Source organism: Neocloeon triangulifer, unplaced genomic scaffold (genome assembly GCF_031216515.1).
Source record: "Neocloeon triangulifer isolate White Clay Creek 2 clone unplaced genomic scaffold, ASM3121651v1 ptg000012l, whole genome shotgun sequence".
NCBI lineage: Eukaryota > Metazoa > Arthropoda > Insecta > Ephemeroptera > Baetidae > Neocloeon > Neocloeon triangulifer.
Genome location: NW_026775554.1, coordinates 11915726 through 11933499, shown reverse-complemented (window position 1 = coordinate 11933499; position 17774 = coordinate 11915726). Strand labels below are relative to the sequence as shown.

The window sequence follows — 17774 nt, the reverse complement described above, 5'->3', positions numbered from 1 at the left end:
GGGTCTCGCTTGCGGTTGTTATGCGCAGGTCACATGATTTTATTATTGTACTCCACGTCAGCTCGTTCTCCATTGGTCGGCGCGGTGACGAATGGAACCCGGCAGATCCCCGCACCACTCGCTGCTACCAGGCCCTCTCTCTCTTTCTCTGGTGCTCTCTGGGTTTGTAATCGGGCTCCGCGTGACGTCACACGTGTACCAGTTGCCATGACAACTGTGCTGTTCGTCGTGTAATATAACAGCAGCCTCGGCAATTGAAAAGCAAAGGCAAAGCCAGCCGGCCTAGCGAGCTCTTTTCCATGTTGTTATTTCTATATGCATAAAGTTTTATTTCAATCCAGTGGCACTCGCAGCACCGAAAATAAATTTCGCTCCATCGGCGACGCTTTAAATCGTCATTTCATTTTACTTTCGTGCTCGTCTTGATGGGTCTCCTTCCTATCAACCACCGCTTGAACCGCGCCAAGGACGAATAATTTATCAAGTTCAATTTTTCTTATTGAGAGAAACGATTTAAATGAGAGGAGAAAAATTATTTTTCATTCATTTTTTAAATCGCTTCCATGATCTAATAATTTGGGAAATTTTTATAAACCTAAATAGTTTTTTGGATTATATAAATTTAAATATTAATGCCATTCCAGAGGGGCATCAATCAGTTTGTAACAAGCGGTGTCGTTGAACTTAGAAATTACGCTTTCCTAACCTATTTTCAGTAGAGTCAGAGTAGAGTGTTGCTCCTCGTGATTGTCAGTTCGATTGGCGCAATGCATACTATTAAAAGCCAATGAATCTATTTGAAAGAAAGAAACAGAATTCCGCGGCCGACAGGGAATACTAACAGGTGCCGCGCGAAATAGGACTTATATTTGCATGACAGAGGGTCACACGCGGCATGCAAATAATCTGGCACACCGAGACAACGTGACCTCAGTCGGACGTCTAATGCCGCATGTTTTCGCAAATGTAATCCATCATTCCAAGCGAACGCCTTCCAACTGCCGGTAGGGTCATGCATTATTGATCGCCGTTAATCTTTAGCAGCCCGAATGAGGGTAGAAATAATGTCACTTTTTCGCAAAAATAAATAATTATAGAAAAAAGTGGGCCGCGTCCGTTTATCATGTCGGCGCTGAATAATTCATCTCCCGCACGGAGACGGACGCCGAATTTGAAGCACCGACCTCAGTGTGTGGTGAACTTTGGTGCTCTCTGAAGCTCCGCAGATCACTCGCCACTTATCTCTCGGCGGGCAGCGCCGCTTATCAGCCCAACAGTTTGAGGAATTGGGCCATGAGTGTGTCGTGTGTACAGTAGCGGTGATGCTGGCAGCCCGATAAAAATTACTATTGCACCCGGAGCGAGAGCGATTTTGAAACGCATGCGTCTCCCGACGTGGCCGCCAATGACGATGAACCACCCCTCGTGCTGGAAATTCCCCGGACAGGTGAAAAAATGGGCGTGGTGCACGCGGACTCTGCTGGGCTCATTTTCTTCTTTTCTTTTTCCACTGCTCTCGCTTCCGGCGGCGTGTTGGCCGCAGGCCAGAATTATCTCCAGCAAATACGCAGTGGCTGTTGTATTATGGTGAAAGAGGCAGAGGGTTGCTTTCGCACGCCCAAGTTCGGAGTTTGCCTCAGCTGCACAAACCCCACTGTGTGCCGAGCGAGAGCAACCAACTTTGCCCTTTTGTTGAAATATTGCTTTGGCCGGCTGCGTGCCTTGCGGTGGAAAAAGAAAATTAGAAAATCACAGGAAAAAAAAAACAAAATTCCGCAGAGGGCAATTTCAAAACTCTTCAAATTTATGTTATTATTATTATTATTTTTCATTGTTTATCCTTCTTGGGAAAGGTACCAGCCTTTGAATAAAAAAAAATTTATTGAGTTTAAAAATAATAAATAATTTTTGTTTTCCATAAAAAACGTTTTGCACTTCCCCGCTGACTAAATTTACTTAAATAATAAAATTGACTTCAAGGGACTTCAAGGTTTGAAATTTTTGAATTGTCCTCGGCCCAAATGCTCCCAAATTGCCACGGAACGTTTTCGTGGGAAACTAAAACAGCGATAAATTCCGTTTCCTGATTCCACTCCCGGTTTCGTAAAACACTACCGACGGCAGCCGCACAGGCAGTTTTTGTGCGCTGCGTAGTCTGATAACTTCCACATTGGCGGTCAAATACACCCAAAGTTCCGAGCACCACACTCATTTTCCGCTCCGAGCTGATATCACGGCTCGCTCGCGCACTCCACGACTCATTCTTTAATACTGCCACGCCAGGCCGCGGCCAGGAAAGAAGTAGTGCAGACTAGATGCGTTTTCAGTGTTGGGAAAGTCATGCAAGGACCAGACAAAGTGATTTTTCCGTTCGAGTGAGTCTCGGAGAGCACTTGGTGGGCGGTCCCGAATGATGTTAGTTGGCAAGACGCACGATGATAAGGTTTCAACTGCACCCGCCGAAAAGATTTACTAGGTAAAGCAGAGCGAGAATAATTTCAGTTTAATTGTATATATTTCATATAAATATCTCTCCGGCGGACAAACGTGGCCCAGGATGTGCCACGTGTTTTCCCATCAATCTACGTCAAAAGCTGAACAAAATCGTTTCCAAATTGAAAAAAAGCAATTTATAAAAATGGCGCATATACAAACTGGGGCTCATATCTCTGTTTCTTATCAAAGCAGGAAAAGAGCCTAATTAAACTCGGCTGCAGGACGCCAGGACAAACTTCCTCCCCGACATTTTGAATTAAAACTTAAAACTCGTTTTCAGAAATAATAAAATTTTTTCTCCCATAGGTATGGTCGCGTCCAGAGCGTCAAACTGTTGCCCCCGAGATCTGGGGCCAACGCGTCGTCCCCCGCAGCCGCGGTCGAGGAGGGCGCCGGAGGCCTGTGCGCGGCGGTCGCCTTCATGGACATCAAGTCGGCGTCCAAGGCGCACACCGCTGAACACAAGCTGGACGAGCGATGTCTCACCACCGAGTACTATGAGCCGCCGACGGCGCCCGCCGCCATCTTGCACATCCACGAGCGAGACGACGGTCTGCTGAGGGGCTCGGCGCCGGTGAGCGGCCCCGGAGCCACCGGCGCCGCTCCCGGGGGCAGCAACTACCCGCCCCGCTCGCCTCGCTATCCGCACGGGTAAGTCTCAACTTGTTTTGCTACGCGGCAACTTGACCCAGCTTGACCTAACGTGATTTTCAAAATTAATAAGTATGTTGTCGAAACAATCTGCAACTGAATGTTAACAACAGAAATTATTTTAATTCCTTGAGCTAAATTCGCCTTGAAGAAAGTGTATGATAGCATTTATCAGAGGGGCGAGAAAGAACTGCTGCTTAAACTTTTATTTTTCCACTCTCTTGAAAACCATTCACCCTTACCTCAAATCTAAAAGATGTTTCAAGTTAAATTTTTTTAACTTCTCGCTTAAATTTTTCTTCAGACTAGATAAAATTTTCATAATAAACTTGTTTAATAAACATGTTCGTCTATTGTTATAGGGGTTGAAAATGCAAATCTTTTCACATAGCTTTGCAACTAATAAAAGTAATTTAATTTAAATTGGAATGATTCATTTTACAACTCTCAAATTGTTTAAATGTAAAATTAATCAGTAACTAGGACTTTAGGACTTAATTAAAAATTCAATTATTTTGCACAAATCTTGAGTTGTCCTCAAACTCTTAAGTTGTTTTGCTTATAAAACAGAGATTATATACCACATAAGTGAACCCTCAATTTTCCAGTGGCATTTTATTTCCACGTAATTTTTATACCACGTCCAGTGGAAGTTAACTCATCCTGCCGTTTCAAAACAAAGTTGATGTGAAAAGTCCACGTCATTTCCGAACCGCGCTGCGGCTGCAGGTATTTAATACACGAAACTAATTGTCGCGATAAAAATTGTGCCGCCACAGTCTTTTATCGTTGCCCTCTAAACATTTACACGTCATCGTTTAATAATGGTGGAAATTTTACTTTTTGGCTCAAGGAAATTAAAAATACAATTATTTTTATCTGAAAATGGAAATTACCAAACAAAAACAGGGCTCAAGAGTCCAACACGCATTTTCACACAAGGCCACGCTGGGTCAGTCTGCGCCGACCTCGCTATTTATCTAATCCCAAAACCTAACTTAAAAAAAAAAATACACATAAACTGCATCGAAATTGACGGAAATCGGGCGTGCAGGGCGGTGCATTTCAGAGGGGCATCTGTCTGTTGCTGACGGGCCGCCAGCTTCAGCGAGTGCGTGTTTGTGTGTGCATTAAAAATAAATGAAGAAGGGAATAGGGTCGGAGCGCTCTCGTCCGTCCCAGAGCTAATTCTGTCGTCCCATCCGTCCGTTCGTCCGTCCGCGTGTGCGAGTGAGTATGTGAGTGTGTGCAGCCTCCTGCGGCGGTCGGTGGATCTCTGCAGTGCCTGTCCAAACAGTGTGCCGGCCAGTGCTCTCTCTCAGCCGCAGAGAACGGATACGATTTTTGCCGAGAGGATACCATTTGGATACAGTGGGCGGATTATTGTGCTGTGTGATTATTTGGCAAGCCGACGACCACGACCCCTTCGTTGGTGCAGTGTGAATTTCGTGCGCTGCCAAGATTTTTGCATCACGCAGGAGGAGTAGGTAGGAGTGTGAGAAATGCGCCCCTCGCCCTGCTGCGCACCGATTTCCGTTCTAATTTTTGCTCTTTGTCTAAACTTAACCCATTAATTATTTGTCGCAACGGAACTGACCTCTTATTACGTAGAAACTAAATTGATTTACAAAACTTTATATGCTGCCAGTGATTTAGTTTTTTTTTTACATTTTCCAACATCATAAGATCATGAAAAATATTCCCAAAACTATATAATCAAATTGAAATTACTCTAAAATTTGGGCTTCAGTTATTTGAAATGTTACAATTGTGCCATTCTTTGAAAAAACATATTAGTGTTTTAAGTGGTGAGAACAGTATTCACATTCAACGTTGTGAATCCACATCTATTCTCATGAAAGACGTGAAAGATAAAAAAAAAATAAAATAAAAAAAAACTCTTCATTAATTATTTAAAATGGCAAGTTCGCTTTTTTTCTTCAAGTTATCTTTATCAAAAATTAGCAGTAGTAAATAAATAAATTTTTAAAAATTCATTTCAAATCTAATTGCTTTGGCAAATTTCTATGCATTTTTTTTTACATTACTAAAACAATAGGTAATCAAATGAATATTCAGTTCAATTAATTTGGTGTTAAAAATCACTTTGACAAATAAAATAGCCTTAATTTTCCACGCTTTCAAACCTACAATTGAAATTCCAACTTAACCTTTCAGAATAGGTTGCCCGATATAAATTTAGACCAATATAAACCCTCGAACTGTTGCACATTTGCGAATGCTACCACCGGCCAGCTTACAGAATTAATTGGCCGCAAACGTTTTCGGAACAAGACCAATTTGCTCGCTCTTAACCACATCCGAAAGGAACCTCGTGCGCACTTGGTACATTAGTGGCCACATCCTCCGCGGATTATACTTGCTTTTCTCCTTCAAACACAACTTTGGGCTGCTGAAAATTAATTAACTCGGCCATCGGGGGTTGAAATCAAGGCAAGGCGCAGTATAATTTGGCACTCGTGCAAAGCGCAGCCCGGCCGGCCAGCAGCAAACAGGACACGCTCGATTTGTTGCAATTTGCATAAAGCTGCTACCGAATCAGGCCCAACTTTCAGTGGAATGCTTCCGAAAAAAGGGTTGATTATTCACTTTGAGCTGTCCAACGTGGGTTGCTAATATATGCGTTGAAAGAGGACATGTTTTTTGAGCGGGAATTTAGTTACTAATTGAATACTCCGGAAAATTTTGCCAAAACATCCAAGGGGAAAGTAAATTCACTCATGAAAAAAGTAATTGAAACATGAGTTATAAAATTCACTCTAAAAAGCAAATTTCAATTGAATTTTTTTTCAAATTTTTGAATAAGAAAAATTCAGATATGATAATTTGGAGTTTTTGTTTTGCAATTAAATCAAACAGACCCTTTTGGTTGAAATTTAAACGCAGTCCTTAAACAAAAATTGCTAAATTTTTTGAATAGAGAGATTAGTTCATATAGTTGGAAGACTCCGAATTAAGTTCCTATAACGTTAAAATTACTATAATTTAAACTTCAGTAGAACACAAAAGAATAGTTAATTCTTCCAAATTTATGAAGCAATTAAAATTAATAATATTTTGTAATTTGTTTCTTTGCAGAATTTTTGGAGTCCCATACTTAAAGTTAAAATTAAATTCATTCAAAGTTAACAAACACAATTTGTTAAACGTTAGAAATATCTTTTATTTCCTTTTGTTTGGTGTCAAAAATTTTTTAATTTACCAAAAAATATAGATATATTATTTATTTGAAAGCCAAGTTGCATAATTCTAAAAGCCGGGTTGAATGGGGCGTGATTCTCAAAGTGCAGGCTATAAATAATCCTCTGTAGTCTTTGCCAGTTTGACCTCGGCCGTGCTCTTTCTTTCAATTGCAAATTTCGGCGAACGCCTGACTGCTTTTATTCCATATACGAAAGAGACGAACGCTGCAGAAAACCAGCTCAGCGCGCCCGCAGCACTTGATTAATTTTTTCCTTTACATATATACCGTTGCCTCCTTTTCAAGAGCCGAAATAAAAGTAATAATAATAACAGCCGAACGCAGAAGAGTGTGTTGTGCTCGCAAAGGCTTCTCTTATGTATAACAGCGAGTCGGGTTTATTTGAAGCATCCATCGCATGCTAAATGCTGGTGCTGCTGCGGCTGCCATAATAACGATAATAATGAGCACCATTGGCAGCAGACTCACTCGGCTCAGCAGGGCGTTGATCGCCCAAGGTGACGCCAAGGGTACGCGCGGAGCCTCTTTTTTATATTTGCACAGCACCATCATCATCCAATGACGTATGCAAACTTTTATACTCACTCGCAACTCGCAGCAGAAGAAGCAGAAGAGTCTCCGCCGGCGACGCGAAAAGAGCCCTTTTTCGCGGCAGCCTCATTAAAAATCGCGCGCTGTTTTTATTCTCCACGTCGCGCACTCGCCAACTAATATTACAACAATTTTTCCTCTCCGGTGGCTATTTTTCGTCAGTGCCGTTTCGTTCGCTCGCCAGCGTGTTTACATAATTAGCAAGCGCTTTTCGGTCGCTCGTTGTTTACCGACGAGTGGCGGACAAAACGAACCAGCGAGCTTCTGCTGATGGAAAATAAACTCTGCCGCGAGACTGAAATTTTGCATGCACCGTCGCGGTAAATGCGTTGGCCGCAATTCGAAATCGCTTTTTTGCTGCGCATTTTTTTTATTTTTTGAAACGGGGAAAACGTTAACCGTGGCTTTTGCGTTCCAACTCTCTAATTACTTGCAGAAACAAGCAATATTAATCTCGATAATGCCGTCTGGCAAACGTTTTGGCTGCGTTTTTTATCAGTAACATATTAATTGACGTCTTTACCCCTTATCTTGAAGAAATTGCAGTCTTCATTGCAATAAAAAGAATTCGTGTCCCCCTTTGGTAATTATATAATTAGCGCAACAAACGGAACTGGAGTTTTATATTCAAATTGTCCTATTTTGTCTGTTAATTTAACTGTATAAATTCAGCTTGAAATTAAAAAAACTTTTTTCAAAATTTTAATTTTCAAGCTCCGTAAAAAAGTGTGTTATTATTGTACTTAATTATAAAACCTTTTATTTGATCTATGTAGATGCTCCGATGTCTTAAATTAACTCTAATTTATTTCACTAAATAACTATGAATGTAATAATTTTAACTTTTACCGTCAAAACTAATTTTCATCTTGCTAACTTCATTATCAATCAAATTATTTAAAGGTATTTGAGAACAATTGATATGCGTGAATGCTCAAGATCTAAATTTTTGAATGTATTTTCCATTTCTATGCCAATAACTTTCAACTTTCCCTGAAGCCCCAAGAGTTCACCGTACCTAGCTCGCATTTCCCTACGCGAGCTCGTTTTACCGTGGATCAATTCAGTTAGTTGTGCCGATTAATTAATTAGCAATGGACGCAGTAGTCACGAGCCGTCCTCGTCGCATTGTATGTACTTCGCAAGTATGGGAAGTCATACCCCAGCTGCCAAAATCGAAAAATTATCCGGATATTACCCTCTTTGGAGAGGATAATATCCGGATAAAAGTCAGTTTTGGCAACTGGGGTACTTGCAAATCCATTAGTTTCCGTCCCGCTCTCTGCTTCGAAGCCACGATGACGAGCACCGCTTATCCATCCATTAGCAAATAATAATTAATTGCCTCTGTCCAATTACTCGGAACATTTATTCATCACAAAAGCACTTTGCGAATCGTCACTTTGAACAAATGGAAAATTCGCTGGAGAGATTTTATTTCAATCGTCCGAAGCGGCAACCGAGCTGATGGGTGGAAGTAGAACATAGTGTGTTGTATAGTACACGACACGAGCGGCGTTGCCAGTTTTGCGTCCCGGCGCTGACGTGTTCGGCCTTAAACGTTCGTGTATGTGTTTTGTATGGCTCTGGCCATAAATTACCATTACTGCAGCGGCAGCGCTCTTTTATTGCTGCTGCTGGACACTGACATTTGTGCCATTATCTTTCTTTCTTTCTCGCTGGTCGTGGTGCTGCGGGGACGAAAAGGCACCTTTGCGCAGAAAAAAATTATAAAAGCAGCTCTTGCACGACGACGACTACGCCCCACTTTTCCGCCAGGCGCAAAAATAATGCGCCTGCCTGTGCGCAAATAAGATAATTCAATTGGGCCGAGCAGCCGATCGAATGATGTAAACGTTCTTCCCGGAGATAAAAACATGATTTTCTTGCCCAGAAAAAAAATGCTAAATGAATCGGGAAAGGAATTGTTTTAGCATTTTCGTGGCTTGTTTAAAAAATTTGTAGCAAAATAATAATTTTTGATGATATATCGTGAGCGTATTGAAATAATGTTTTTTTTTTTTTTATTGTTTTTCACAATTTTTGCGTTGCCTACAAAAATTTTATTTATAAAATTTTAATTTAAAAATTTCCTCAGAGCTCAAGCCTGAAAGATGAAAAGGAAATAAATTTTAGAAGCTAATTGTAAGAAGCAATCTGCTCTCTCTAATTTTCACCGTTTCCTTTGGTTGCCAACAATCGCACCAAAGGAAAACCACAATGGTAGCTGATAACCCTTTCAGCTTCAAAGCCTAAAGTTGAATTTGTTTATCTTAAAATTTACTTTTTAAAAAGCTAAATTTATTTTTACTACGTCTCATATTGAATGAGGAAAAACCGACTTTACTAAAGTCGAAAGGACTTAGGTCAATGATTGGAGGGCATCCGTGTCTGAAATGAAGTTGCATGACTGGTTTTACCAAATCAGATAAAACGACGACTAAACCAAAATCTCAATTTAAAAAGCCTGAAATAAATTAATGAACCCACAAATCAGCGTCGTCAAGATTAAATTGTGAAGAGTTCTCTACCAAAATTTTAATCCGCAGTCTCATCAGCACAGGGGGCAAAAGCTAATTTTCCCCCAACCCGCCCTTTCTCACACCTTGCTGCACAAAAGGTTTTCGCGTTTGTTTGCCTCTCTTGTGCGTTTTATTTATATTATGGTAGAAAACCGCGTGTGCTTGTCTTTTTCCATCTGAGAAATTAAATTTACGCTCGTGTGAGCATCTCATCGCGGGTCACCGCCTGTGATGAGTCTGCACCACATTTCGCGAGAGAGATGAGCATCAGATTGGCACCGCTGCGTTTGCTCGCTCGCTCTAGGGACCAAATAGAAGCGCGCATTTTAGAATTAGGAGGAACGCAGTCGAAGGGAAATTTTGTCATTATAATGGCTTCATTCGGAGATAATTGCGCTACGAATTCCTGATTTGTTCACCTCATCAGTCAGCCACTGTTCCTCTAATGACCTCATCAGGATGTGGCTTTTGATCAGCCATAATCCGGCGGGAATTTCCCATCCGCAGAATTTCTCTTGCGTAATAAATAAATTTAGTTATTTCTAAATCAGAGAAAAAAATGTTCTCAAGAATTTAAAAGAGGAATAAAAATGCGGTAGAGATAAAATATAATATCGCATATTATACATGCAGTAATCTGATAAATTTTCTAAATCTTTCATTAATTTTAGCCATAAAAGCAATTTAAATTATACTTGAGAGACATTACAAAGAGCAAGTTAATTCTGTTAATATTTTGTTTTGCTTTTAAACAATTGTTTACTTAAAGCAGTTGAGAATTTATAATTTAATTGATCTTAATTTAAATATGTTTCCAAAACAAAAAGTTTAAAATCTATAAATCTCTCATTTCTCTGGCTTTAAGAGCTACTTATTGGCATAGTCAAATCAAGTCTGTGCAACAATGAGAGCTACAATAATTTCCACCGTTTCTTCAAATTTTGATTTCTCGATAATCTCGATTGACTTGATTTTGGGAGAATAAACAATAATAACAAATTGCAAACGTTGTTGCAAGTCCTTGAAGAACAAAAACTAACTTTAAGTCAATTGAGGCTCACTGCGGCGGATGGTCTTTTTTTTATTGCGGAAGTTTTAGCAAAATCTTTGTTAGTAGTGGTGCCTTTTTTATCCAGGTGTCACGCCCAAACAAATTGTCTTTAAAAAATCGAATGTTAAAAGTATGATTGAAACAATAGGAAAAAGAAACAATTAGCAAAATATTAGATATTGGAGATTGAAATCAGTTTTAACTGTTTTGAGTGAAAAATATTTAACACTTTAACCTCTTTAACTCATTTTCGTGCGTTGCCTTCACGACGGAAGTTGACATTCGCAACTGCAGATTTCACCAACTTTCCTTGGAAACACTCGACAAACATACACGCTTAAAAATGTAAAACCGAGTGAAATTTTCTTTTTTTGTTTGCACTTCAGGGTGACAAATCGAAAAGAACTCGACGTGCATTCCGTTTGCCTTTTATATATCGCGTCTGAAGAAAGCCAAATGCACACGGCGCAGTTGGCTCAGACAAAGGCTAATTTCCTATTCCTTTCACATCGCCTGCACAAAAGATCAAATTTCAATCAGTCCAATTTGCAAATGGTTCGTCAGACTGACGTGTGCAGTGCGAACGTGCTCTCCGTTGCGACGTGTCTCTTTGAATAATTTGCCTCCACCGACGGGCCGGACCCTTTTCCTCTCTCGTCCGTCTGGCCCAGATGAAAGAAGCATCGCAAGAGGGACTGCACACAAATGCATCATTCCGTGGGAATCGGTGCGAGATATGAATTCGCCGCTCATTTGCATAGCGAACGAGCCACGGCGTAATTACACACCAAAGAATAAGAAACCACTCTATATACATGCGGAGTTTTTTTTCGTCCGCCCGTTTCGCCAACGCCACAGGGCAATGGGCAATAAAATTTCTGGTTTTGAGCATTTCCACAACGACAAAACGTCCCAAATGGAAGACGTTTTAGAGGAGACGCGAATGCCCGTCTGAATATTTATGAAGGCGTGCCCATAAATTGAAGCGACAGGCCGGTTTTTTGTTTTTAAAGCTGAATCGTAATTAAAGATGAAAGAGACTGGACAGGGAATAGCAAAGGTAGTGATTTGTCTGCTTCGCACGTAATTGCAATTGAGAAAAAAAAAATGTGAATCTGAGTGAGTCGCTCTCAAATTGATCATCAAAATGATTTAATATAAGAAGGAAAAAATAATATCCCAATATTTCAAAGATTTTTTTAAGGAAATGTTCAAATTTCAGTGAAAAAGAATAAAACAAATTTAATATATTTTATTTCAAAGAAATGTTGCATTTGTATTAGATGCTTTTAGGAGGATTAAATAAATTACTCAAATACGAAACACATCATTTTCAGTCTAACAAACTAAACTACAACCAAATTTGACGAACCGTGTCCCAATCACTTAATTTATTGCTATTAGCAATCTCTAAATTACTCATACGTGAGGAATCGGCACTCGCTCCGCATGGAGCAACAGCAGCTTTTTTCCTAATGCTAATTTAGCAAAAGTGATTAGCAATTAATACGCATGCACAATCCAGAGCCTGCCAGGCAACCAATTTAGACGGACACGAACGTTACGGTGGGCAACGCGTGTCGAAAAGTGGGACGAGCGAGCTGGAAGCGTTTAGCAATGCGAGGCATATTTGTCTCGGCCATTAGCGCAAATTGCATATTGACCCCTCGGGAGGAGGCGCTAATAAAAAAAGCGACGTAAGGTCTCTTTCTTCACCCGTAGTTCACTGACCTTTCCCTCTCTCCCTGTGGCGTTTCTATTGTGAATTTTCGCTCGGCTTACAATCATGCAAGTCTGACTGCTTTCAATCTAATAATAGCTCAGTAATGACGGAAAATGAAACCTTTGAGCTATGCCTGAGAAAGGTAATTGTTTCAACATTCAACGTGCAGACACCGTCTGGGGAAATTTGAATTCCTGCTGCGTCTGGCCATATAAATTGCCAGCTCATACTAAAGCATGCATAAACTGTAATTGTCCACTTAACGCTCGATTTGCGCCGAGTTGCACATTTCTGGAGTGAATTTGTAAATATTTTCAACTTTGCTGTTCTCAAAACCAAAAGAGCAGGTTATTTGCCATGACACCAAAATTAAAGTTCAAATACACAGGAATCAGAACAAAACTTAAGAGAGTAGAATTCCAGTAATATAGAAAAAATTACTAATTTTAAGTATCATTTAAAACTAGATATATTTAAAAAAAATCTATAGCGATTTTCCATTTATTTAATTTTAAAATATCATCTTTTCCAAACACTTTTAATTTTAACCTCAGACCTACCTTGTTTAGGCTAGATATAAAAACGCCACGAATTTGCAGTGAACAGAGAACGTTTCAATACCAAAGCTTTTGAAATTTTGTTTTGTGAAATAGGTCTTTTGGCATCAAAGTTATGTTAAAATTTTAATGATCACTTTTTTAAAGAATGAAATATTCTTTTGCAACACACGACTCTTTAAATTGGCTCAAATCATAAATTACCATCCCCTTTAAAAGCGCCATCAGCACGGGAAACTTTTACCTCGCTTCTTTGAAATGAATTTTAAATGCATCATTCTATTTCGCGTTTCTTTTGATCTCATTCATTACAAAATTTCTCGCAAATCAGCTCTTTCAATGCCACCGGCAGTCGTGTGGCAAAAATCCACTTTCCTGGGCAGAATGCACCGACATAAAAGCTGAAAGGGCGCAAAAGTGCCTGGCAAAAAGAAGTGCCGCTTTCAATTTCAGACTTGAACGCGAAGGAAAAAAAGCTGAGCTTGGCTCCTTTTAAAAGCGGGAGGTCAAACTGTGCCGCATCTGCGACAATGGGCACATCACAGGGAGTCTCTTTGCTCACTTAGTAGGCTCGTTATTTTGCATGCATACATATTTTATTCAAAGGCCTCGGCGCCGTTTCCGCCGCTCAGTGCGATTTGGCTCCGACTGTACCAAGACGATAATCAGCCAGCAGCATCCCTGCCTCTTTTGCACGAGAAAAAAGACCCTTTGTCGCCAGACGGACGCAGAGAGAAAGAGAGGATGCCGCTGTTTTTGTGTGCGTTTCATTTTTTGCATGACGGATCAGAAGAAGACGGAAAACGGGCGGGAATATAACGACCGACCGACCGACCGCCTCGCTTGAACTCGCTGGCTCGGCTTGCTCGTTTAGCCAAATTGGATTCAATTTGTATTATTTGCAGGACTTGCGTAATTCTTCGTAACAAATTTTTGCACAGCCCCTTTGTTATTAGGCTTATAAAAGCGAAGCAGCTCGTTATCTGAAACTCTTAGCTCATTGCACATTTTATCATCCTTTGAAAAATGAAACTAGCTTAATTATTAGTAAAATTAGCCGATTTTCTTTTTTCTGTTAAATTCGTAATCATGAAATAAAAAATCAAGTCAGGTAATTAAGTATTCTTGATATTTATAAATTCAATATTAAATATTTGAGGTGGATCTATATTACATTTAATGGTATATAAAACCTATTGTTCAAATTTAAATAAGAAAAATTAATAATGATTGGAATATCTACATGAATTTTATAATTAAAGAATCCTGTTAATTTTGATTTTTTTTATCCCTCACTAGTCATGTAATCAAATTATGGCCAAATTCAAGGTAAATTGTTGCATTTCAAGGCTTACAATAAAACAATTATCTGTAAATTTCCAGTTTGATTAGATCTGTTCAGAACCAAAGGCATGGAACGAATGAATTCAAGAAATTAAAAATACTTCAAAAGTTTGCGCTTCCATGTAGTTACCCATTAAAAAAACGGTAGAAATTCGTGCAACACTAGCCGAATTGAAAAATTATATTATGGGAAAAATAGATTGCGCAACGAGATTGCTTTGTAAATCCCTCATTTCGAAATTTGCAATTGAAACATAAATATTAAATGTATAATTCCTAATTCTTCCTAATGTCACCGTTAATATAAATTGTGGATGAATTAGGCAGAAAATAAAACAAGCTAATAAAAAAGTTCAAACGTAATTTATAAACCAATTTAAATTTTTGTAATGTAGTCATACTTGAAACTAATATTTTAGCATGCGTTACAAAAAATTGGTATTGCATTATATTTAAAAATAAAAAGGAGCACGGAAAGAATGTTATATTAGTAAACAAGAGTATACTTTGATTTTTTTTTAAATGTGTGCAATCTAAAGAGAGAAATATAAAAAAAAATATTTTTTTTTAGAGCAATGCATTATTTACTGCTGGTTTATTATTATTATTAATTTATATTTTTTTTATTCATTGCATTTTGGGTAAGAAGTCGTCCCATTTTAGATCAACAGCCAATTTTATGAACTGCAAGTCTCGCATTTCCAAACGCAACATTGAAAACTCAAATAAGTGAAAAAGTGCTTCACGGAAGCCGTGGTCTGTTTCCCAAAAGTGATTACCTGATTCACAGAGCAATTTCTCGTTTAGATTTTTCCCCTTTAATGTCATAAACAAGACACGGTGACGCCGTAATTTGGCTAATGCGAATATGTGGGCCTCGTGACCGCGGCTTTTCCGCCCTTTCCCCACGTGCTGCTGACTTTCTCGGGCTTCTGCGCCAATAATCAGGCTGGAGGGCGATATCGATTTCGGCTTTGGATTGCATTAGGGCGCGGCGGCGGCTGAAACCTGATGATGGAGGAGAGAATTGGTATTGATCTGGCCGCTGGTCGTCCGTCCGCTGATATTGCCGTGAAGAAGCTTTTACTGCTGCACTTGGAAATTCCAATTTGTATGCCGCCGAAATCCAAAGCTTTGAGGATGCCCCTCCAAATTGAATTTCTCATTTTACGTCCGACTTTTATATAAATAATGCATTGTTTGCTCCACGAATTCCTTTCTTTTTTCCTTTACTTTCGACGATTGATTCTCCCCAAAGCTGCAATCAGGCGAAACCGTGTGGACTTTTTTCGTCTCATTTTTTTTTTTTTTTTTTTACGGCCGACATCATTTTGTTTCTGGTGCCACTCCCGAGCGGCCGAATCGATCCGCCGTCGCTGCCACTGTGAAATGTAATTTCGACAAAAGAGACAAAGTGCCTCATTGCTGCCTGCACTTGCGCAATTCCTTTATGTACTCGGTTAATTCGGAACTATCTTGCTTTGTGCAGGCTGCAAAGTTATTTATTGATGGACGCGCGGAGCAGCTGAAAGCCGCTCTGCACTGCACTTGTGTCTGAAAGTGCCAACAGTTGGCCGTGAAATCAATATTATTTCCAAGTCGCTGTTCCATGACTTCAATATTTCATGTCGGATATCTTTCTCAACTGTCTCACATTGCAAAATGAAATAAAAATCTTCTGCGTTTTTTTAAACGGGTATTAAAACCTTTATATATCAGGTCAGGGATGTTATTTCAGTTAGTTTACCAAAGCAAGTCTGAATAAATTGCGTGGAAAGTGAAGCTAATAAGAAAAATGTTCTTTCAAAATTCGCCCTGGAAGTTAATTAAAAAAAATCAACGATTTTGCATAATACTGCATAGTTGAAACAAAATAATATAATGTTTTCAGACCTTTTTTTTGACGTAAGCTAAAATGTTTCAAATAAAGTAAAATTTGAATGATTAAACAAAACGTTGAAATCACTTGAAAAATTAGAACGATTTTGTCATTGTTTTTAAAAATTATAAAAAATGGCGTGGAACTTGATGGGAATCTCGCACAGGAAAACATTTTACAGTAAAATTGCTTATGGGAAAGCTAATTAAACATCTTTTCAGATCTTTTCCTTTCTTTAAAGAAACTGAATTAAGTATCTAAATTCATTGGCTAACATTAAGTTTATTTAAGTTTCTGGAAATATGTAGAGGTCATTTTCCGTCAAAGCATGCTGTAAATAATTAAAAACGCGTTTTCGCTAATCCCTGTTCGCAGGCTGCCTGTGGAGGATTCTTTTGAGCGCTCTAGTCATTTTTATCGGGGTTCTGGTAGCGGGGGTGGAGCCCCCGACCCTGAGTACCTGAGAAGATCATCCTACCACGCTGATGGACTGAGAGGTAGAACTCGGGACAGGCCGTACAGAAACGGAATCTACCCATCACACAACGAAAGGTACGAGTATATGGGCTGCGGAAAATTTTATTTCATAACTTATTTATTTTATAAACAAGTGACGAATTAATGAGCCAGGCATGTTTTCGTGTGCAATCGTATAAAACTTATCTCTCGGGGTAATTCATTTCACAATTTGGGCTGGGCTCCTTTTGGGAGCAGAGAAGGAGATAAGACTGTTTGCGCGTCTCTCTTTGAGCGGGTTGATTAAAAACGTAACGGGCGCGCTGATTAATAGGCAAATAGTTAAACGGGTTGGAAGGGAAAGAAATCCAGTGTTAATTATCTCGGAGCACAGACATCTGAGCCATGAAACGTAATTATACGCTTCGGGGATGATAAAAAGTATCTGCCGGGGTTTATCTGTGTGAGCTGGAAATACAGAGGCAAGCACTGAGTTTTAAAATAATTTCATTAATTGTGTGATCGTAAATAATAGCATAAATACAATATTGTTGCATTGTTTTTAATTTCTTTGTTAAAGTAGAATTGATTGAAGAAATATGAAAATATTTTTTAGCCTAAATAGATAGATACTTTAATAAGAAAATTAATTAAAAAAATTGCTTTCGTTGTTACTTGCCTCGAATATTGAAGCTGAATTTGTGGTTTGCAAAGTTAAGTAAAATCTTAACAGAAATAGGAACTATTGTTGTTTCTTACATTTCTCCGCACACAAAGTTCTAGTCCATTAGTAAAAACACGCCCCTGACGTCCCCCGTACCTGCTTTGCCCTTTTCCATTTCATCCCGGAAACAAGTAAGAATGAAACTGTTGCCCTTTCGAAAGTGCCCATAAATAACATACATTTCCGCGGCAAAAGGGCGGCTGCCCCCGTCCATTCGAGGCTGTTGGCCAGCGCATGCGAGTCGTAATTTTAATTGGGCGTTGGTAGCTTCTCGATGTGCAGTGGTCATTCTGTTATTCAAAACATCCAGTCACGACCGAGCAACAACACGACTCGCGCGATAGCTCTCTGACTGGACACAAACCAGGTCATCTGCTTGTCGTCCATCGCTCTGCTCCGGTTCGACCTTTCGGTGACCCCCTGCCTGCATGTGGGCGTTTCGAGCCCGTGATTGAACCACAATGGGAATAACCCGTTATTCCGTTGCAAATATATTATGTATTTATATAAATATATAAAAGAGACTGTGTAATGTCGCCGCTCATTAAAAATTTGCC

General features: G+C 39.5%; 1 protein-coding gene across 3 annotated transcripts in view; it reads left to right on the top strand.

Moving 5' to 3' along the window:
* LOC132196648 (protein split ends) overlaps positions 1–17774 on the top strand; it is a 61548-nt gene that overhangs the window by 25540 nt on the left and 18234 nt on the right. For 2 of the 3 annotated variants that reach the window (XM_059619440.1, XM_059619438.1), the window contains exons 2-3: positions 2803–3147; positions 16413–16589. In XM_059619440.1, the coding sequence (XP_059475423.1) occupies positions 2803–3147; positions 16413–16589 (522 nt within the window). Of the gene's footprint in view, positions 1–1307; positions 2477–2802; positions 3148–16412; positions 16590–17774 lie in introns of those variants that run through there. The other variant, XM_059619439.1, reaches the window with a different exon arrangement.